Genomic DNA, 24,933 nt, shown 5'->3' with positions numbered 1-24,933 from the left:
CTGGCATGCCCACCTGAGATTCTATAATTGGCACATGATCCGCAATGACAACACACCCTCCACAAATTGAAGATGGGTGTTTTCACTTTCAGGACAGTAAATCAGAATCAATGAATATTAGACAGGGCTGCCTTCCTCATCATCAATTCATTGAGAACATGAACTAAACAATATTGGGGTCATCTCCAAAAGTGGATGTTAATTTGGAATAAAAGAGAGATTAAGTCACTTGACACACCTGTGACTTTTGTTATAGAGCTTTCAACTGAATTAGTAGATAGAGGTTTTAGGTTCTAGTAATACAGCTGGAACTGCAGTTTTGTCATTAGTCTTACTTCTCAATCCACTGTTAAGCAGTAATGTATTTAATAAAGAGATTTATGAGAGAGCTGTTCTTTGCACAGCCTTGAATTAGTAGATAGAGCTTTAGGTTATAGTTCTGTAAATAAAGCTGGAACTGCAATTTTGTTATTAAGAGATTTATTAGAGTTGGGATGTGCAGCTGGTGTTAAACTAATTTCTCTCTTTACAAAGCAATGTCATTGCAGTAACTTACTATTAAGTTAGCCATGCTGTTTGCTTTATTACAGGACAGAGGTGTCAGACACTTCACCTTATGCAGACAAATAGCATTGAAATTGTTGTTGAAAGTGTACAAATAGACATTCCTTCAATACAAAACCAATCTAAACCAGGGAACCATGTGGAACTCTTTGTATTTTACTCCTATCCATATGTTGTGGCTTGTTTACAGTGTTATTTGCAACAGATCAAGTTTGCAAATTTCTGAAGCACCGTTTTTCATCAGCGCACAATCTTCCCGTAAAAACTTTACAAAAGACAGTATCAAACTGGATAGAGTCTGTTATGAGGGACTCTGGTATTAATATCAGTTTTTCAGGTGCATCTATTTCTATGGCCTGTGCTTAAGGCATACAGTTAGGTACAATCTTGAAGGCAGCTGCTTGGGCTGATACCTGTATTTTCAGGAACATCTTTGACAATCCTGTTACAGACAGGACTAAATTCAGTGCAAATGTCTTGTCAGCATCCAGAATTTCATAATGGTCATGTAAATTAATGTACATTGTAACTTTGGTATATCTTGGTTACTACCAACACATAAATGTTTTCTTCTTTTCCTAGTTGTTGTTAATCTATTCCATAAATGGAAGTCTGTCTCTGAAATGTCATTGGATCATGAGGCACTTATAGGGAAAGTCATCATTGGCGGCTCAGTCTCAAGATACCATGTGAATAGCGTCCTTGGAGTGTCGTCTGTCTCTGGGGTTTTGGCATCTGTGCAGGCCTATGTGCAAGTGACAGTCCCTACTGCAGTTGGTGCACACATGCTGGGAAGTCTGAGTTGCTGGGGTTGCTGCTGCACTCTTCTTTCTCTCACATTTCTCTGCCACCAGCTGGCCTCTCCTCACATCAGCGACTGCTATGCACTTACTTAACGTCAGTCTCCAGGTGCCTTGGTCCTCAATCAGCACTTCCCAGCCATCGGGTGAAATGTTGCATGCCTTTATGTCCCTCTTGCACACATCCTTGAAACAGAGTGAGGGGTGGCCAACTCTTCTGGTGCCAGTGGCCAGCTGTCCATATAGGATGTCCTTTGGCGGCCTCCCATCCTCCATGTGTCAAACATGTCCCAGCCATCAAAGGCAGCATTTGCTCAGCAGGGAGTACATGCTGGGGATACTTGCATACCGCAGGATCTCACTGTGTGGGATGCGGTCTTGCCAGCTGATTTTCAGGATTTGTTTTAGGCACCGTATATGGAAGGAGTTGAGCTGGCACTCTTGCCTATGTAGTGCTCCATGTCTCACTTCCATATTGAAGGGTGCTGAGAACACAGGCCTGGTAGACTTAGATCTTGGTATGCTCTATCAGCATGTTGTTTTCCCACACCCTCTTTGTTAGTCGTGCCATGATGGTGTTTGCCTTTCCAAGTCTTCTGTCCAGCTCCACATCAAGCGAGAGAGTGTTGCTGATGGTTGAACCCAGGTAAGTAAAATTGTTGACTGCTTCAAGGATGACACCCCGTCAATTTTGATGGAAGGGGCAATGGTGGTATCTTGCACGCCAGACCTGCCAACTCTTACGATTTTGCTGTAAGTCTTATGAAAATTACCCTTAAAATATGGATTTATGGCATACTAGCAAAAACTACGGAGACATGATCATTGCTGAAAAATCCGGATAATGGGTTCATCCATGTTTTATTTGGATCCGGGTTTCATCTTAGAATTAGTGAAATTAGTCAGGGAACCAGACTAACTTTACAGCAGCACCCCAGACGCTTTAAACTGCACTTTTTTGTTCATGTGAAGCATCTGCATGATCAAACTGTTGATTATAGAATTTTTAAAAATGGCGTCCAGAAAGCAATGCATGTTTTTAAACAAAAGGGAAAATAAGCTTCTAGAGAAGAATTAATAATCAACACAGCAGAATAAATAGGAATATTAAGATTCTTTTGAATAAAAGCTGGAAAGGACACAATTACGTTTATTGGACATCACATACCTTACTGAAAACTGGTCAATCTTACGGAAAAAAATCAACTGCCTTTCTGAGACCGACTCGTCAGGGTTGGCAAGTCTGGCACGTGACATTTGTCTTTTTCAGGCTGATGGTGAGCCCAAACTGCTTACAGGCATCAACGAAACGGTCTCCCAGTCTCTGGAGGGCATCTTTGGTGTGGGTCAAGAGCTGCATCATCTGCAAAAAGCATCTCCCTGATGAACACCGACCTCACTTTGGTATTTGAGCTCAGTCGTGCCAGGTTGAACATCCTCCTGTCGGACCTGGTGTGCAGATAAATGCCATCAGTGGACAAGTTGAAGACAAGGGACAGGAACAGAGAGAAGATCCCAAAAAGGGTCGGCACCAGCACGCAGCCCTGCTTCATGCTGCTGTTGATAGGGGAGGAGTCTGAGGAGGATCCATCATGCAGGACTTCCTTTCATATTGGCATGGAAAGAGATTATCATGCTGCGGAATTTTGGAGGGCAACTGATGTTACTGAAAAGTTCAAATAGGCCCTTCCTGCTGACCAGGTCGAAGGCCTTGGTGAGGTAGATGAACATCATGTAGAGTTGCTGACCTTGCTGTTTGCTCTTCTCTTGGTGTTTTTGGGGGGAGAAGATAATGTCTGTTGTTGACCTGCCTGCTCTGAAGTCGCACTGGGATTCCGGGTACAGATGGTCTGCCAGCAGCTGCAGCCTGTTGAGTATGGTGTGGGTGTACACTTTGCCAACAGTGCTCAGGAGCGAGATCCCTCTGTAATTATTACAGTCACTGCTGTCACCTTTGTTTTTTAAAAGGGTCACAATTGTGGTGTTGCGCATGTCTTGGGGGACCGCTTCTTCCTCCTAGCAGATGCAGAGTAACTCATGCAGTGGCTGAAGTATTGTTGGTTTTCCACATTGGATAGCTTCGGGCAGGATGCTGTCACTACCTGGTGCTTTGTCGTTTGGGAGGGAGTCAATTGCTTTGCTGAGCTCCTCTACGGTGGGCACTTTATCGAACTCCATTATGGTGGACAGTTTCTTTATGCTGCTAAGGGCCGTTTTGGTAACTGACGTTTCTCAGGAGTATAGCTCTGAGTAGTGCTCCACCCATCTGGCTGTCTGTTGCTCACGGTATGTAATCTCTCCCATCAGAGATTTCAAGGGGGTGACCCCTATCACTTTATAGCCCATAGCCTTCTTGATGCCACTGTACATACCTTGGATGTTTCCAGAATTGGCACTGTGCTGGATTCCTTCACACAGTTGCTGCCAGTACTCATTCGCGCACTGTCTAATGATGCGTTGGGTGATGCTTCAGGCACTTCTAAGGGCAGCATTGGGGCATTTTTTGTAAGCTATGAAGGCTTTTCGTTTGTCCTCAATTATTGGTTCCATCCTTGAAAGGTGTGCATTGAACCAGTCCTGATTGGGCCATTCCTTCTTGCCAAACGTGGACATGGCTGTGCTGTAGATGGTACCCTTTATGGCATTCCACTTGGCTGTGGCATCATGCTCTGGCAGGTCCTGGAGAGCCTGGTAAAGGGTGGAAAAAAGGCTCCACATTGGAGGGGACTGACATCTGTGCAATGTTGATGTGAGAGCGACCTTTTGGTTTTGAGCAGTGTAGTTTGTGTGGCTGTAGGCTCACCCAGCTGCTCATGAGTGGTCGGAGTCACAGTCTGCACTGTGGTAGCTTCTGGTTGAGAGGATGCTGTTAAGGGCAGAGCTCCTGGTGATGACCAAGTTGAGCTGGTGCCAGCGATGAGACCTGGGGTGTTTGCATGACACTTTGTGTTGTGGGTTAGACTTGAAGGTGTTTGTAACACACAGGTCATGAGGGGTGCACAGCTCCAGCAGTCTCTGAACGTTTTCTTTGGTCTTTCCAGTGCCACAGTGTCTGAGGCAGGTAGCTATGATTCGTGTCCGCACCTACTCTGGCATTAAAGTTCCCAAGGAGGAATAATGGTTCATCTTTGGGTCATCCTTCAATCTGTTCGTCCAGTTGCCCATAGAACTGATCCTTTGTGTCTTCTGAAGACTTGAGGATGGGGGCATATACATTGAGGATATTGACAGGACCTGTAGCAGTGGTGAGGCAGATGGACAAGGGTCTTGATGCTCAGTGCTCCCTGAGGGAGGTTTAACCAAGGCCAGAAATTTGTGTTTGATGGCAAAGCCCACTCCATGCTGTCAGGGCTCCTCAGGTTTCTCGACCCTTCCAGAAAAAGGTGTAGTTCTCCTCTCTGAGGGAGCCACTAGTGGTGAGCCTGGTTTCCTGGAGGGCAGCTATGCTGACATTTAGTCTGTTGAACTCTCTATCAGTGATGGTCATCTACCTCCCTGAGGTCATCAGAGATGCCTGTGCACATGGTGCGCACATTCAAGCTTGCGAATTGAAGAGCTGGAATCTTCTTGGTTGGTTTCTTTTTTCTTTTGTCTGGTGTGGAATTTCCGTCTGCTTTTCATGCTGAGCAACACACTGAGTTCCAGACACTCACTGTGGCAGGCAGACATTGGAGAGTCATCACCTTACTAACCGGGGGGCTGCCTGGCTTGAGGTGGGTGGTAGTCAGACACGATGATCCCTCCCACCGTTGAAGCTGATCCGTGGGGCCCCTTCCCTACACCAGTTGGGTGGGACTTATAACCCATAGACTGCCAGCTTCGGTGTTGTTTCCTCACTCAGTAGCAAGGCTGGAATGGCCACTCAAGGGCGCAAGCTTGGGCATGGGTTATGGAGATCATGGGCTGCCCAGACGTCAGGACCCCCCTCTCATCCTTGCTGGTGAGGTCCAAAGGAATGCTGAGCATGAAATTTGGCACCAGTTCTGATGCAGGAGATGTCGAAAGGAAGTTGTAGTTGACACCCAGCTGCCTTAGAGGCTCCACTCCAGATGTTCTCTCTGGGTTTACTCCCATAGCCTTTCATTCTCCAGAAGATATCTACAAGGCAACGGCGCCATCATCTAATGGCTGGGACTTGGTGGGTTTGGAAATACCTTCTCCATTTTTGAACTGCCTGACAATGCTAACGAGCTCCATCTGCCCAGCTTTGGTGTCAGAGGTTTGCTTCGCTTAGACTGGCTGCCTGCCACTCTAACGCGCACAGTCTGCCCACCCAGTTATACTGCTGTGCACTCTGTCACACCACACCATTTGGATTTGCAGTTGTTATATACATACTATTCAGATCATCCAAGCTAAAACCTGTCCGAGGACAAGATTCAGCAGAGCAGATCATATAATAATGAAAGGAAATGCCCAAAGCTTTCTCATGTAAGTTTCTCAACCAGTGGCACCCTTTGTATTTCCAGACTGATCTGTTAGCAGTTTAAAGTAACAACCAGCTTGAGCAAAGTTCAAAACCAAATGCTGCCTTACTATAGTAAGTGTACATGCTCTTATTGATAAAGGATAATCTTACTTGTTGGGAATGGAGAGATTGTTGTACTTGCAAAGAAAATAACTCAGCATGCTTGAATCGTCGCTCTTGGGATTTAACCTAAATGGAGTCTATATGGGTATAAATATTGTGAATATTTCAACTTTTGAAACTGAAGGAGTATGATATGTATTTTAATTGTTTCCGTGTACTCTCCAATTTATTACTGTTTTCTCTGACAGCTCCGGTGGCCTAGTGGTTAGAGCGTCGGCCTCGGATGTGGGAGGTCAATGGTTCAATCCCCGGCCAAGTCATACCAAAGACTTACAAAGATGGTACTAACAGCTGCCTTGCTTGATGCTCAGCATTAAGAGGTTAGCGTTAGGACTGGTCAGCCTGGTGTCCCAGTGCAAGGCATCAATATAAACTGCCACACTGCAGACATTGTAGCGATATAACTGAAATTTTTTTAAAGCTACGTTAAAAGTCCAAATCACACATACACACACTGTTTTATCTTTTTGACAAAATCTTCAGCAAAACAGGTGCAGTATGGTACAAAATAGTATGAAGAAGGGCTATAATCTTTCTCATATTGTGGCATATTTTATTTTGATCACAAGCATGTTAGCATTAATGATGCTGGTAATCTGAAATAGCATACAGTGATACCATTAACACTTAGGGAACCTTAAGATACTCTAATTTTATTCTAAATTCCACACAACATCACAAATTTTATCCTATCTGTAACTCAATAAATTTTCAGTTCAGTGTGATTAAATGGTGTTAAAAGTACATAATTCTTTTAAAATACTTTCTGTGAGACTAATTCAGTACATTTAGCTACATTTAATGATGCTGTCCTGATAGGTCACGGAAGGTAGTGTTATTGCAAATATTATAAATATTTCTTTTGTACAAGTTATTCAAATCACATACTAAAGTGTGTTCAGGAAAATTTTGATGTAGTTAAGTCTACAAACAGAAAAGTGTATTTTTTTCAGTGTGATGAAATCTAGGTGAATCATTACAGTGCTAAACCATCTCATTTTTCAGATCCATTTATATGTATCTGATGACTTATTAAACAACAGTCTTGATAACAATGTAATGCTTATTTTAACCCCAGGTATGTAATTGACAAAGGGAACATAGTTATTGTTATGTCTTCTGTATGTTCATAAACATCTGCATTTTTGTTGTTGTTGTTGTAGGGTTTAGCACCATTTTTCAGCACACGATAGGCTATACATGGTGGACAGTATTAATGGTGGAGGAAGACCCGGGAAAACCCCAGAAAGAACCACCGACCCACGAGAAGCTACTGGCAAGCTTTCTCACATACCCACATTAGCCGAATCTGAGACTCGAACCCACGCAGACAGAGGTGAGATGGCAGTGATCCATAACGGAGAGCACGTTAGACCACTTGGCCACTCGGTTGCATTTTTGTAACACAGGTCTCAAACCATTCATTGTATGTCAACCAACTTGGTTCATATGTCAAGGAAGTTGCACAGAGGTGAGCAGAATTGTCTGCATTTATTACATTGTATGTGAACATGGAAACAAATTATGGAATATGTAGTTTATAAATTGAGAAGTCTGGAGCCACATGCCATTGTTTCCTATCCACAGTACATGTATATGAATGTGTTAATTAGGGCTGTGGCATACTGTCAATTCAAAGTACACAAGTTCTGCTTATGATTTTTTTGTTGTTGTTGTTCTAGGGTTTAAGGTCATTTTTCAGCACAAGATAGGCTATACATGGCTGCCAGTATAACTGGTGGAGGAAGAACCCTGGAAAACCCAGGGAAGAACCACCGACCGACGAAAAGCTACTGGCAGGCTTTCCCACATACCCACACTAGCTGAGCCTTGGACTCGAACCCACGCAGACAGAGGTGAGATGGCAGTGATCCGGAACAGTGAGCGCTTTAGACCACTCTGTCACTTATGAGAAAATATCATTAAAATATTTGATACAGTAGTTCATATGGAGGGATTATCACATTTGATCTGTTGTTGTATGAAATTAACAATAAATAATTATTTTTTAAAATAAGGATAACTTTTAAATTTCATCACTTTTAATTTGGAAAAGTTGTACTGTAGCCAATAATATGATACTGGGTATACAGCTCTAATCTAAAGTAAAATATAGAACAATTTGAACATGTACTGGATTATTCATGCATGATTAGTTGATGTTCATGAAGTTCATATGCAGAATATTGGCAAGTTTCAGCCCCCTCCCTTTGCACAGCGTACACTTTGTAATGATTCCCTCTCACACCAAGTATGTATGCTTATATGTCACACCTTCCCCTTCCAACAGTAGCGGGGACAATCAAACTTTGAATGATGAGGTTTAATTTATTCATTAAAAATAAGCAGTTTTAAGTTGTAATGCTATATAATGAAACTTAACCAGAATAGTTTTTAATGCTTGAAAACAAAAGTGCAGTTGGTACATGTAGAGATCCTTGTATATGGTTTTATAATTGCTGATACTAATAACATTTGTTTTCCATAATTAAATGCTATGTCCGATAATATATATTTCACTTGAACATTGCTATCTTGATTTACTTGCTATTTTGATTTTTTGTATTAAAAAGTTTGAAAGGAAAACAACTAATTTCAGTTGTTCATTCTTATTGTATTTCCTCATAGCAATATAATGCAGTTCAGGAAAATACATTTTAAATTTTTTTAATTCTGTAAAATGAAGTGACATAACAGGACAATTTATATAAATTTTCAGGAGTGATTATCTCTGAATACATGGTCATATGCCTTATTCAGATGTTATGGAAGTGTCCTGAATAAAAACATTTTTTTATTTGAGAAATAGATTTTTTCTAAACTAATATGTTCTTTAATTCCATTTGGTAATGGTCATAAGTGAACCTTGAAAAAATGAATTTAATCCTGGAAAAGATCTTGATATTTTCTTTTAAAAAGCATAGGAACCATGCAGTCATATAACAAATCATCTCTTATTTGGAACATATCAATTTCACTTCCCCCATAAGTGCCTTGTGATCCCATGAGATTTCAGAGAGAGGTTTCTATTTATGGAATAGAATAACAACAGCAAGAAAAAGAAGAAAACTTGTATGTGTTGGTAGTAAACCAGATAACCCAAAGTTACAATGCAACATGACCATTATGAAATTCTGGATGCTGACAAGCCTTTTATACTGAATTCAGTCTTGTTTGCAACAGGCTTGTCATAGAATTTCCTGAAAGTACAGGCACTAGCCCAGCCAGCTGGCTTCAAGATTGTACCCAATTGTATGCCTTTATCACAGGCTGCAGAATCAGATGCAGCCCTTGTGCTATGAGGCTGGAAAACTGATGAATCAATACCAGACTTTCTCATCTCAGTCTTTATCCATGTTGATATTGTGCCTTTAGCAACTTTTTTATGTAGAGATTGTGCACTGATGAATGGCTGTATTTCAGAATTTCGCAAAACTTTGGTCTTTTGCAAATAACACTAAACAAGACACAACACACAATTTTTTGTCATACAAATAAAATTCAAAATCAAAGGGCTCCACATGGTTCCCTGGTTTAGATTGTTTCAGCAATGAAGGAATTTGTATTTGTACGCTGTTAACACCAGATTTAGTGCTATTTGTCTGCATTAGGTGAATTATCTGACACCTCTGTCCTGTGAACAAAGCAAACAGGGTGGCTAACTTCATAGTAAGGTCCTGCAATGACAATTGATCAATGCCTTGTAAAGAGAGAAAATAGTTAAACACAATCTGCACATCCCACACAAATGAGTACTTTGAAAATGAAAGCTATGCAATGAACACCATTATCATAAATCTCTCAAGTAAAACATTATTGCTTAGAGTGGATTGAGATGTAAGACTAACTAATAACAAAATTGCAGACCTAGTTGTATTAACAGAGCTATAACCTAAACCTCTAAATACTAACTCAGTTGAAAACTATAACAAAAGTCACAGGTGGGTCAAATGGATTAATCTGACTTTGACTAGAAAATAACATTCACTTTTGGAGATGACCCCAGTACTGTTTTTAGTTGATGTTCTCCGTGAATTGATGATGAGGAAAGCAGGGTCCAGTCTAATAATCCTTAATTTTTTATTGCCGTCCTAATAAGTGGAAAACACCCATCTTCAGTTTGCTGAGTGGAGGGGTCGTTGTTGCAGATTATGTGTCAAATATAGAATCTTTTGTGGACATGGCAGCAGAAAACAAGGACCAACTACAGCATGCACAAGGCTTGGAAACCAGGGTTGAGTTGTCCATAGTGGTGTCACCAAAATAAGATCTACTTCGTCTTGGGCCATTTTTTGCAGCACTGCACCCAAGAGACGGAAAGGTGGAAAGCAATTATGACAACTGTAATTCCATTTTAAAAAAATAGCATGAACTGCTATAGCTTTTGGTTCAGGTCTGTATGAAACATAATGCGGAAGTTGAATGATGTAGCCTGGAAGCAAATAAATCCAAATCTATGTACTTTGATGATAGTATTAAAGACTGTACAGTAGAACTTAACTTCCATTCAGAATCCTCATTTTTGTTTCTAGTCAATCTGTCTGCATCACAATTTAGTGTTCTCTACAAATGAGAAGCACTTAACCATAACTGCACACCACAGCCAGATATCAGGTGATAATTTAAGCAAATTAGAAATGCTACCTCCCATTTTGTTCACATATAAAACTGCTACACAGTTATCCATGTAGATGTGCACATGGGCATTCTTCACCTCCAAACAAAGAGATTGTAATGTAGAAGAAAACAGGTTTTCAGTTCCAAGACACTCATATGATACAGTTTTTCCTCTTGATCCCAGTGACCACCTGTTTCAGCATTGGTTGTATGATTTATTCGCCCCACCCCACCGAACCAGCCAACAAGCAAGCTGTCACTGGTCAAGACAACCTGTGGTTCACCACATAAAACTAATTTAAAACTGGAGTGCACATTAGATATCCACCAAGATATACACTGTCTGCTCTCTGTAGAAAGTGACAAATAAGCATCAAAATCCCTTTATGTTTGTTTAAGTATTTCTCTTTCTCACGTTCTAGATCAGGGATCTCAAACAGTGGCACGCCAAACTGTATCCTCTGGCCCGCAAAATGATTGGCATCACATGACATCATGAATGCCCTCATGCGGCCCTCAGGGTGGTTTGAGTTTGAGACCCCTGTTCTAGATCTTTATAACATAAAGGTGCATACTCTAAACCTGAGACTCTGCTTTATCTCGAGTTAGTCTGACAGTCATTGTGACAGAGTCAAGCAAGAATCCCACAAAATTTATTTTCTGGGTGGGTTCCAACAGATTTTTCTAGTTGAATAGTTAATCCCAATCATTCAAGAGTATGAACTGTTTCTTTAACATTTTCCCTACAATGATCATAAGCATCCCCAACAAAGAACTATTTTCAATGTATGCCACAATTGTGAATTTTCGTCTAAATGATGCAGAAGCTGGCTTGAGTAGCTTGGTGAAAATGTGTGATGCTGATGCCAAACCATTCGGCAAACAGGTACATTCATATATATCCCCAAACCACATAAAACACAAATACTTCCAATGTTCTTGATTCTCAGGAACAGAATAGTAGGCAACCTTTAAGTCAACAAATGCAAAGAAACAATTTTTTCTCATGGCATTAACAGCTCTTTTTAAAGTTTATATTTTAAAATGTATCTTGTCAACATTTTTATTAAGTGGTTTTAAATTTTAAAAAGTCTCACAGACCCAACTTTATTTAGGCCAAATGAAAATGTTTTAAAAAGATTGTCCATGTGTGGTATTAACTTTATGAATAATACCTTTTGCAATATAATTTTGAATTTAAGTATTTATTGGTCTCTCTTCAGTTAAAGAGAATTTAGTTTGGTTTGGTATATATATTTGCACAGGTCACTGTTCTGTTTCATAACCTTGCACAGTATTCAGAATCCATGCACCTGAAGTAATATTCTGCCAACCTTCAAACCATGCTGAAATTTTCCCAGTGACAAATTTGTCAGGTGTATTGTTCATACAAGAAACATCATATGTACTTACCTGATGCTGCATACTGATAGCCTGGGAAGATGTTACTGATCCTTCCGATGTTTGGGAACCCTGATTCCTTGGTTATTAACATTTTTGAAGCCTTGCCTCCAGCGATAGTTGGGCTGCCACTGATAATTCTGGTTTTGGGAGTGTTCACCTCTTGAATATGATTGTCCTGAAAAAGGCACACTACTTTTGAAATTTGAGGCCACTTGTCGTTTTGCTGCCTCTGGCTGCTTTTTTTCCCCCAGCAGCTGAGTTCCAGCCTTCTGGGATTCATTAAGTTTAGTTATCTGCCCATTTGTGTGCTTACTTCACTTAAAACTGAAGTTGTTGAACAGAAATGATGACATTTAAAAAATGTCCATGACAAAGCCCCTGACTGAATCCAGTGGTAATTCTCGCAGATTGTTTCTCTATGCTTCTTAAACAGTTCCTTTGCCCTTAAAGTGGGGACCAACATTTGCTCCAGCTGAGTTTGCAGCTTTTGCAATGATATATCAACACTCCTGGCCTGTTTTGACCTTGCATTCCAGACCACAATCTTGAGTCTGGGCACCTTTAAATTGTCTGAGAGACTTCTCCTACAATGGTTTAACCTTGTGAATTAACATTGAACGTAAGCCTATTATTGAGAACTTCCTCTAACTTTTTATCCACATTTGGGACACTTTTTGTTCTAGCAAAGAACTTTACAAGTCTGCAAACAAATCATCATCATTTGCTTTGACCTTGGCAGAATCTGTATCTGGCATAATTAGTCCAAATCCTTGTCAAAGTAACCAATGTGTGCAATTCTTGCAGAAACTGCAACTGATGTACTTGGCATTTGTGCTTTACTAGCAATACTGGGCATGATCTCTTCCATTTTTATCATGCATGCATGCATTTTGGACACAACATCTGCATTTTGTGCCCACAAGTGACATTGGATGGATATTCTTTATCCAGGGTAGCCATATTGGTGCTTTGGGCAGAAATCACATGACTCATGCCAGTGGAGGCAGATAATGGTCACATCTTATTGCTGTAATAGCCGACTTAATGTAGCATGTCCCAGCTGGTCAACACCTGTCTTGCTAGACCTCACATCTATGGAGGTAGTTGCTGATGGCAGAAGCACTGGTTTCCCCATCAAACCCATAGCAGAAAGCATATTTACATCATTTGTGATGCTTTCCTTGGTGTTTCTGACAATTTTTTAGTATTTCACTCATTAAGCCTGTCTTCTCTGGGATCTGCCTTGGGCAGCTTACACTCTCTATTGTCTTAAAGTTGAAGTCCATTGAAAACTCACAAAAGTTGTGAAATGACCTGCAACACTTTACCTCTGCAAAGGTACAACCCAGTTTGCAAAAATTACTGCACCCGAATGCCAAAAAACGATGACTGCAACATTTTTCTGCAGAAAACGTAAATTACACTGTTATATTTGACGTTTTGTTGTTTATGATCTTGCTTGATTGATTTTCTTAATACTTTCGAGGAACTGGAATACAGCTAAGACAATTAATTTATTGACATACTTGCTCATCCTTGGGGGTCAAGGTCACATTTTGCAGCACTGATTTTGCTGGTGGGCTGTCTTGTTTGTTTCCAGTCTGTTCTACTTGGAATGCATTGGTCAGTGTCACTGTTTAAGTTACAATCTGGAGGAATTTCAAACAGCACCAAAGTATATTCAGCTTTTTAAAATATGAGGATACTTCTGGAGATTAATATAATAAATATTACACTAGATTTTATCACATAAAGATGTTAGATGGTGACAGAACTGGAGAATGTCAAATTCAATTGCATCAAAAAATCCTTATACATGTGTGTGTGTGTGTGTGTGTGTGTGTGTGTGTGTGTGTGTGTGTAGATATATAGATATATGTTAAGAGAATAAACACTTTCAAGTTTAGTTTGGAATGTCTTTGGATTTCATTTTGTCCTCCATATGTGAACCCTGTTGTACAAGTTTTATTTATTTATAGGTGTGTAAAAGAAGAATAAGAGTGCTAAATGCCAAGAGCCCAGCAGCTGCTCACAAGACGCCTCAGAAGGGCTATAAACACATCGAGATGATCTCTTTGCCTTGTGTAAAAAGGGTGCTAAATATTGTGGAATCGGAAGGTAAGGAATACTTTGCACTGGAGGATTCTTATTACAGGCTTCCCACACTGTAAAACTGGCAAAACCACTGGAATTTGTCAGTCATGTTTCCCAATATGGAAGCAACTTAAATTTGGTTGTAAACCTTGTGAAATCCTTTTTTATAAAAAGAAGAAGAAAAAGAAACTGCGGGATGGCAAGGCGGATTTGTTTAAACTATTTCAATCACTTTCAGCCTACAACAGTTCCAATTCCAGTCTGCAAGCATGTTGTTTTAAGTTGTTGAAAATTTCAGTTCATTGAAAATGTTTGTGTAAACCTACAGAAAGATTTTTTTAAAATTTCACACCAAAGTACATTATATGCCTGGAGTAAATTGTCAGTTCCAAGATGCATGAATCCATGATGTCTTCAAAGACTGCATTCAGTGGGACTTCAGTATCACTTCTGTCTATTGCAAACAGAAGAAAAATGAAAGATCCTAAAGTAGAAAAAGAGTTCATATCCCAAGAGTTAGAGACCATATCCATCCTCATGGATGGTGGATGGAAATCTTTGCCCAAAATAAAGGTGATCCATTAAAGATTAGTCCCATAATTTATTTGAAAAAATCTTCCCATAACCTGCTCAACCCATCATGGAGTTGGTTCATAACAAAATGTATGGCTTCATAATATTTTGTTATTGAGCAATAAATAGGTCTGTTTCAGACCAAAGTTTGATATTTTTTGGTGATCATTACCTCTAATATTGAAGGCATCATAACACATGTTATTGAACAAGAAATGTTTAATTTAAACATGTTATTAACTAACTAGTTAGTTAACGATTATGCGGACTTCATGGTTTGATTAACAGTGAGGAGAACAATCTCCTTTTGTAAACAGACCTTTTGAGTAAAAACAAAATTAAAATTGAATCGACATTTTGATCTTTTGCATATATGTAAAGAATACAAAACATATGGTGAATAACAATCCTTTCAAGTGCACTGGATCCAGCAAGGGATCACATGTGTCAGGGATTGATTAAGATAAATGCAATAAACTGACAACAAACAGTGCAAAACTAGTATCTAGCTAGCCTGCGTGCTTTCGACTCTTTAATGAGTCTTTTTCAAAGGCAAATACAAAACATAAACAAGACAAACAAATAAAACAGAAAAACGGTTATGTTTGCAAAACTTGACATGGCTGTTTCTACAGGAATTCCACCTTTTAACTTTATTATGTTTCAACTAGTTTATTTCAGCTTGTTGCTGATACTGGACAATATTTGTATTGACCTAGAAATGGATGAGCCATAATGACATCTTTTAATTTATGTAAATTTACGTAAGCGCAAATTATATCCCGGAAAATTCATTGTTATAGTGGTCATAGGCTATTAAGCAAATTTAGAGAATTATTTAAAAGAAAATGTGTCGGCTGCAAAAGATAATTTTATTTGTTCATGGTTGTCTTTTTCTAGTCTTCTTGGTTTAAACCACTTGGTTTCAATGTTCTAAGGTGGCATAGCCAGTAAGATTCCTTTTCTTTCCTAGTTTGGGGACTCCAGAAGTGTTATATCACTGAAAGTGTGGCCAGGGGAGGAGAAGTGTTCTCCAATGCTTCTGTACAGCTTCTTTGTCATCCAATCAGATATATGAAGGTTGATCCTTTTGTGTAGCTTTTCATTTTCTCCGGCATACTGAAGGCTACAGATCTTATATGTGATGAGATAAATGACATTCTCTGTTTTGCATGTTTTGTTTGGACCATGTATGTTTAGTTTTTCTCTAGTCACTGTGCTAGAAAATGTCCAAGTCCCTATCATATGTTGACAGGTTTTGCACCTTTTATCGTCACAGGGGCCAGACAGATTGACTAGGGTAGTCTTGATTAGTGATTGGCATTAGATTAGAGATTGGCATTAGATTTGCCCTGACTGCGATGTCCTTGAGGTTTTTTGGTCTCTAGTAGGTGACTACAGGTTTGATAGGGAGGATTAACTTTAGTGCGTCCGACAATTCCACGATGGGCCAGTGTTTCCCGATGATTTTACCTACTTTGGGGTTGTCTGGATGGTAGGTCAGGATAAATGGTATCCTATCAGCCTTTTCCTTCTTTCCATATCTTAGTAGGTCATCGCAGTTTGTTTGTTTAGCCCTTTGGGTTGCCTCCGTAATCCGGTCTTTGTCTTTAGCCTCTGTAAATTAAATGTTTAGATAGCTCTTCAGACCTTTTTTAGGAATGTTTCATCGTCGGAGCAAATTCTGCATATCCTCAGTGCCTGGCTATATGGGATGTTCCTAATGCAGTGTTTTGGATGACAGCTGCTTGTCGGTTGGTTTAGAGTAGATGTCTGTATGGAGTTTGTTTTCTACTAGTCTGGTTGTTGTGTCCAGGAAGGCGTGGTTTGAGTTGGAGACTTCTGCCGTGAATTTTATTGAGGGATGGAAATTGTTTGCCTTTGATATGAAATCATCCAGACTTTCTCTTCCATGTTGTCATTTCATTTCTTTATCATCGATAAAGCGTGCCCACTGGTATGGTGTAATTCAACCGATACTAAAAGTTGACCCTTCAGTTTCCCATAAAAATATTAGCATATGAAGGGACCATTTTTGTACCCATTGCGGTTCCATTAATTTGGAGGTATTTTCTTCATTAAATTCAAAGTTATTGAGTTTTAGGACAAGCTGCAGGAGTTGGACTAGGAAATGTGTGGATGGATTGTCTACAGTTCTAGTTTCCCATGCTTCTCTACATGCCTGTATCCCTTCATTGCACAGTATGTTAGTATACAAAGATGTGACGTCTAAGGAAACAAGCAATGTATCTGGCAGTAATAGTTCACTTGCTTTGCTTTTTATGAAGTAATCTGTCGTGTCCTGAAGATAATGTGGTAATTTGTGGACATGTCTCATAAAATGATCCAAATATTCTGATATCCTTTCTGTGGGATGCCCGTTACCAGAGATTATAGGTCTGCCTGGGTTTACTTGTTTGTGGATTTTAGGTAGAAGATAAAATCTACCTGCCCTTTGGCTGTCTGGGTTTAAATAGTTTCTCATTTGCTGGTCTATGTGCCTGATTTGGTACGCCTCGTCAATATTATTAGTGATGGTTTTTGCATATTCCAGTGTTGGATCATGATCTAGTTTTTGGTAGAACCTAGCGTCACTTAGTTGTCTACTTGCTTCACAAATGTAGTCTTCTCTTTTCATAACGACCACAGCGGAACCCTTATCTGCAGACTTAATTATGATGTCTGTTCTGCTTTTCTATGAGTGTAGGGCATCGGTTTTTTCTTTTGTCAAATTAGAGTATCTGTTAGTATGGTTGATGTGTCTGGAAGTGTCATTTTCAACTGAGTTGATAATAATAATAATAATGAGGACTTTGTATAGCGCCTAATCTTTAGAAGCTCTAAGCGCTTTACAACATTAGACAATACCTATAACATAAAAAACATATAATAATATTATTACAAAAACAAACACCATGAAATTAGAAAAACATTAAAAAATAAAAAACATACTGAAAATATTTCAGGTAGGAAACAATATTAGGTCTTTAAGTTTGTTCTTGCAGTCGAAATAAGTGAGTTTTGAGAGCCCTCTTGAATGTGATCACTGTGTCTTTGTTTCTAAGTTCAGTGGGCAATTCATTCCATGTTGCTGGGTCTTGGTATGCAAAAGAACGCTGTCCATATAACTTTGTTTTCATAGTGGGAATAATGAGTATACGATTGTCAGAAGAGGAGCATAAGTATCTTGCTGGTGTGTACACATGGGTGAGATCGGATAGGTATATTTGACTGGAGTCCGTCAGTGAAATGTAGCAGAGAGAACAAATTTTGTGTTTGATTCTGGATCAAATGGATAGCCAGTATAGGGTACAGAGCAGCGGGGAGGTGTGCTCTCATCGTGGTACTCTAAGTATGATCCGAGCAGCTGTGTTTTGAACTTTTTGAAGTTTCTGGAGTAGATATTGAGATGAACCAGACAGAACTGAGTTACAGTAGTCCAGTCTTGAAAGTACTAATGAACACAACAAGTGTTTTAGTGGCATCAACTGAAAGATATTTGCGAACTGAGCTGATGCGTCTCAGCTCAAGATATGCAGCCTTGCATATGTTCATGACATGTTGGTGCAATGTGAGAGTACTGTCCAGAGTAACACCTAGGTTTCGTACTGATTATGTGAATTTAATGTTGGTGTTGCTGATATTTATTGTGTGAGGTAAAGGATGTGAATGAGAAAGTCTTTGTGTTGTGATCAGAATGGCCTCAGTTTTATCATCATTCATCTGAAGCTTGTTCCATGTCATCCATGATTTCACATCAGAAATGCACCTCTCTACACCTTGGATGGTAGCATCAACTTCAGTTGGGTGGCTAGATTTGTATATTTGGGTGTCATCAGCGTACAATTGGTGAGACACTGGATGATGATCTATGACACTTGAGAGCGGCTGAGTGTACAGAATGAAGAGAACAGGTCCAAGAAGAGACCCTTGTGGAACACCACAACATAGATCAACTGGGCTGGAGTGTATTCCATTTGCAGATACAATTTGTATCCTGTTGACCAAGTTATATCATGGTCTATTGTGTCAAATGCTGCAGACAAATCAAGGAGGGTGAGGACTGTAATCTTTCCGCTATCCAACGCAGAGAGAATGTAATTAACTACTTTTAGAAGAGTAGTTTCAGTACTGTGGCAAGGGCGATATGCAGATTGTACATTGCTAAAAAGACTGTTTGAATTTAGATGAGATACAAGCTGGGATAGAACAACCTTTTCTAAGATTTTTTATATGAATGGGAGATTAGAAACTGAGTGGTAGTTCTTTAAATCGTTATGGTCTAGTGTTGGTTTCTTCAGCAGAGGCTTTACAATGGCAGTTTTAAAAAATGATGGGAATTCCCCGGATGAGAGAGAGGTATTAATAACATCAGTTAGTGAAGGCAATACTGAATCTAAGCACTCAAGCAGCAGTGATGTTGGAATTGGATCAAGTTCACATGACTTTGATGCACTCTTCATCACGATTGTACGTACAAAATCCATAGAGACAGGTTCAAGTGCTGCTAATGGCTGCCGCTCAAATTCTGTATCCCAACTGTATGGTGACGACGAGTCAATTGAAATTGTGGTGTCAAGCTTATCTCTAATGGTTTGTACTTTGTCACGGAAGAAATTTGCAAACATGTCCGGAAGGACGACTGGAGAAAATGTTGTTGGAAGTGGTGTTGATTTGTTCCTTGACATTAGCTTGTTAGTAATCTCGAAGAGCTCTTTGCAGCTGGAACTTTCCGTGATCTTAGTAGTGTAGTGGGCTGATTTCGCTGCATGGACTATATTTGTGACATTCTTCTTAGCGACTTCATAGATTTGCTTATGAATAGTGAGTCTGGTGGAAAGCCAGAACCTCTCAGCTTTACGGTGGTCTCTTTTAGCAGTGCGAAGCTGGTCCCTAACACTGCTATACCATGGAGAACACTTTTGAATTGATACTCTGCACTTGGTAACTGGGGCATGTTTGTCAAGCAATGAATGCAGACAGTTATCAAGTTGTTCTGCGGTTGGAAGTAAGCAAGTTGTTAGGTTAGCTTGGATGTCGTGTATTAGTTTGGTTCTATTTATCATACAAAAGTTTCTCTTAGTAGCAGATAAAGGTGGATGGCTAGGGACTGATACGTCCAGATGGTATATAATGCAGAGGTGATCTGATGCAAGGTCATGGGATACCAGGGAGGACCGTAGAATGTTATCATCAGGTCTATGAAGAATCCAGTCCAAAATGTGACCATGTTTATGGGTGGGTTGGTTAACTGACTGTTTGAGGTTGAAAACATTAATGGAATCTATGAGTTTTGATGTATTTGAGTTTCCGGGACAGTCAACATGAAAGTTGAAATCTCCAAGAATAATCAGGTTGCCACCTATCGAATTTCCATAGTCCAGGAGATTCGGAAACTGCTCCAAAAAGAGAGAGTCAGCCAGATTGTTTTTTCTACTAGGAGGAGGGCGGTATAGGCAGAAAAAATGGACTGACCTTTGCTCCAGTGTGAGCGTGGTTTGGACTAGTTCAAATGATGTGTGGTCGAAATTTAATGTTGTGGTGTAGTTAAGACGTTTTATCATGGAGTTCTTTGAGATGACAGCAATTCCATCTCCGCGAGAATTACGGGGGAACGACTTGATGGAGTAACCAGTTGGTGTTAGATCCGCACACTTGGGTTCATCGCCTGATGTTTTTAGCTATGTTTCTGTCAGGAAAAATATGTCAACATTTTGGTCGTTGATAAAATTAACTATTTCTGTGCGCTTTTCCGGTGGTCCTACTGACTGGGCATTGAATAATGCAATGCGTAGAGGTATTTATTGGATAGTTGGCACAAAGGTTGACGAATTAATAGGGATTTGAATTAGGTTATCTAAATTAACGGTCGAAATTTTTTTAAATTGTTGAGCTGAAATAAGGGAGGTAACTGGGATTCTTCTTCCTGTTCTACACCGGCCAGCTTTGAAACGTTTCTTTTTTTCGCCTCTGTTTACATTTAGGTAATGATGAATGTAGTCCCAGTTCATTTAGTCTAGAGCACAATGTAGAGTGGAGAGCCAAGGAATGATCATTTAAAGCAATTAATGAGGGTCCATCGTAGCATAAACGGGTTGACTGGCGAGTATCACCTGATGGCGGTTTGTTCAAAAACAGTGGAGCAAGACAGCTGAGAAAAAGTCTAATTGTGATAAAGGCTTCTAGATTTGGAATTGAACTTTTTGGTGGGGTCCAGTTATATAGATTGGCCCCTAAATGAAATGATCGTATCAACGTATCCATGAATACTGACCATTGTGTGGAGGGTTCAAGAATAATAGTTCGTAAAACATATATGTTAGAATAATGTTTTGGTACCAAAATTTCATTCCCAATGACAGTTGCAGTATTTTTCACTCAATAATGGTTAAGTATAACTTAAGAAGCCATTCATTCCAAATTCTAGATGATTATATTCAAGATTTTAAAAATTAGAACAGTTTTTGTATTGGCATGTACTGGTTTTGATAGGATTATCACCATTTGAAAGAATAATAATGCAAAACAAAGCAATGCAAGGTGTCCCCCCCCAAAAAAAAAAAATTGTGTTTCATATTGCACTGGTTTTAAATTTATGGGAGGTAGGTCTGTTTTTTTTTATACGTTATATATATTATAATGATTTGCATATATATAGTTCTAAGCACTTCAAGTACTGGGCCAAACCGGCTCAATCAGATGCAAAAATCAATTTCAGAATTATTATTTTTTTTTACTGTGGGAGGAAAAGAATGCTACGGTCAGCACTGAACATAAACAATGGGGGGCCTAATAAATATCATTTTCCTTGTTAATGTTGAAAATAAAATGTCTTAACAAAAAATTCTCCCTTTTTTCAGTAAATTGTATTAAAATAATTTAAGAAGGTGAATTTGAATACACTGTAACATGATTTCAGCATAATGCTGAGTATCATTTGCTGATTATTCTATCTTACTGCACTAAGGAATTCTTAGTGGTGTTAATACAATTCATTTTTATTATTTGTTATGGATTCTGAAACAGACTGCAATTGAATGATGAAAAATGGCACTGCTGTTTTGGTTGTAGTAAGTTCTGAAGAACTCAAGAATAATGTGACATGTTTGTTAATATATTCTCACTGAACAGACTGTTCTATATGGAATTTTCTAGGTTGGGAGGGTGTTGGTCCCTGCAGAAATAAAAAAAAATTATTTGTACAAGCAGTTTGTGAATAAAGGTTGCTTGAAAATTATTGTTGCTGAATTGCTGTGAACACTGACATGCACATGAAATAACTTTAGCAAAAATATTATTAGAGAACAATATGTTGTTACAATGAATGTTGTGAAATTCTTCAAGATGAAAATTTTGGTAAGTTTGTTAATTTTTAAAATGATTATTTTGCTATATATTATGATAATAAGGTCCACTAGGAACAGTTTTTCATGATTGTAAAATGCATTTTTGACTTCCCCACCCCAACCCCAAGGAGCGCTTATTTAAGTCTAAAAATAAATATAAGTCTATATAAAACTATATTATAAATAATACATGTATATGATATTTGTGACAAATGAATACGTACATGAAATACATGTATATGATATCTGTGACAATTGAATACATACATGAAATACATGTGTATGATATCTGTGACAATTGAATATGTACATGAAATTTATTATGTAACCTCAGTGTGAAGATTGTTTTATATTTGTGAATAGATTAAAAAATATGCTTCCTTATGGATTTTTGAACACTCAGTATCTGGCCATCTTTGTTATGAAAGGCAACTATTATTCAAGATTTGAAATCCTTTACTGTAAGACTAATCATGTACTTGATTATTGTATGTATTAAATAGCACACACCTCCTTAGTAAGTTTGAAAGTTTAGTGTTTTGATTCAGTTTGAATACTTTCATTATAAGGTCAGCCATGTCACCCAAACCTATGCTGTTCCCATCACAACTCGTTAAAAACTGTTTGAATTTCATGAAGAAAATTTTATGGGAACCCGGTTAATAGATCTGCTTATTACATGTTAATTAGCATTTTCAGTTCACCTTTTTTCCATCAGTTTGTAATGAACAAATATATTTAGTTGTCTGTATCTGTTGGTGATGCACATCAGTCTGGAGGTTAACATCCTGATTTGCACAGGATTTATACAGTAATTTAGCATCCTTTTTGAGTTTACTTCTTGTGCAATAATAATTTTCTTTATTGTGGGAAATCTGTTGTGGACACAGGATAGGTATTGGTTATACCTGTACTTTATTTCAGCATGCAGGGGATGATATGATTGGTTGCCATGGCAGTAAAATCCAGCCTAGAATGTGTAAAATTCATGACAAAAGTACATATTTTTAATATTCATTTATACACCACTCCCTCGACAACTCGCACCCTGATAACTCGTGAATCCGCTTATAACATGGGGTCAGATGTGGATCCCATTTTTTTAAAACCAGTCAATTCCAAAATATTATCCCTATTTCTTAAAACTTGAAGACAATCGTGATCAAAATTGGTAACTGAAACATTGATATATCGCTTGTTTTATTGTCGAAAATGATAGATAGGACCTTGAAATTTTAATCAACATTTCCAGACAACATTCTTAGTACACCATAATTAAAAATATTTTAGGAAATTTTGATCAATGAAAATGTCACTTACGCTGAGTTTAGGCAGTACATTAATACTTAAATACCAATTAAATAATTTTTATTAAGTGAAAATTGTGTTTAATTCTATCTTTTAGCTCCTCTTAAGTATCATCATAAATGCAATGTGTATTTTAACGTAAAATGTGTCAAAATACCGTTACAGCTATGTCCACAAACGTTTCTGAGAACCTAATGAAGTGCCGACCATGTTTTGATAACTGACTTCCAGAAGTATTTGTTATAGTGTTGCACTGAATTAAAAGCTGGAATCCTTTGTATTGTCATGTTAATTATGTCTTTTGAATCAAATAAAGGAGGTGGAATAAAAGAAAAGTTAAAAGGCAACCAAATCCCACAAGCTTAAAATCTAGCGGCCCCGGTCATATGTTGGGTGAACTCACTTCATGGATCAATCGAACACGGTTAAAAATATTATTGTGTATGTAACATAAACTACCTTAAATTAACCAACTCATTCATAACTGTGATCATAGATAGCAAGGCAACCAAGCTAAAAGAATACTTCATAAAATAAAGAGCTTGGTTTCACATGTACAGACCAATGTGGGCAAGCAAGATTCAGAGAATTTCTGGACTGGCACTAAGAAATATCCTCAATGATGATATGAAGTTTCACTATTACTTCCAATGAAATCATGACATCAATAATGTACTAATTGAACAAATCAGTAATTGAGTTTCGACGTAGACAATTGTCTCACAAAATAAATGTCGCTAGTTTTTGAGAGAAAAAAAGGAATCTTGTTTGGTGGTGTATCAACAATCAGTCTAGTTCCCTGCTAACAGACTCCCAATTTAGCAGGATGCTATTATATACCACTCTGGGAACTAGACTTAAAAAACAAAACAAAAAGCAGTGACATAATACACAGATGGTTTCACGTACATGTGATGGTAACTCAAACAAGTTGGAATGATCTTTCACATGTTGGACATTTTGAAAATAAATGTTACTTATACAGAATAATGAACAACTTCATTAGAAAAAGTGTGTTATTAACAATTATTATCGATGTGATTGTAAAACAGGGATTCAGTCATTAAAGAGCCCAGTCCCCTAACACCCACCTTGCAGTTTTCTCGATATTTAAGTGGATTTTTACAAGTTTTGGAGGTCCCTCGGTAACCCGCACCCTCGCTTATAGTGCGGTCAATGTTTGTGGAACCCATTCTGCGTGAATTATTGAGGGAGAGGTGTAATAAGTGTTATGTATATTTGATTTAATTTATATTTGATTTAATTTTAATTGTTTGTAAGTTTTAAAATCTTTCTATTTTTAATTTCATTACATGTCAAAGTAAGGTAATTTTGTTTACTAGGAATTTGATATTTTGCAGAAAATTCATTTTGACCTGAATCTTTTCATAAATACCTTATAATAGAAACACTGTTTCTATTTTTTACTTAGCTCCTGATCTTGATTCAGAATTCACTGAGACAAGTAAGCAACTTTCTATTTGTATTTTATTCTTGAGTAAAATGATTGGTTTTTATCAAGGTCATACTGGGAGTACCGGGTATGGGACTTTAGCCCTATTTTGCAATTCTGGGTTTTCCAAAAATTTGCTCAGTATTTAGATTTAATAGTGATGTTTAGAGAGATATTTCTCAG

General features: G+C 38.5%; 1 protein-coding gene across 1 annotated transcript in view; it reads left to right on the top strand.

Moving 5' to 3' along the window:
* Positions 1-24,933, top strand: part of LOC149798915 (protein ECT2-like) — a 191,614-nt gene that overhangs the window by 138,877 nt on the left and 27,804 nt on the right. Inside the window, exon 18 of the mRNA XM_089957002.1 lies at positions 13,956-14,094. Coding sequence (XP_089813128.1) covers positions 13,956-14,094 — 139 coding nt within the window. The remainder of the gene's footprint in view (positions 1-13,955; positions 14,095-24,933) is intronic.

This window comes from Sinohyriopsis cumingii, chromosome 5 (assembly GCF_028554795.1).
Source record: "Sinohyriopsis cumingii isolate HCF-2022 chromosome 5, ASM2855479v2, whole genome shotgun sequence".
Classification (NCBI taxonomy): Eukaryota; Metazoa; Mollusca; class Bivalvia; order Unionida; family Unionidae; genus Sinohyriopsis; species Sinohyriopsis cumingii.
Note: the sequence above shows the minus strand (reverse complement) of the source record. Positions and strands in the feature narration are given on the sequence as shown.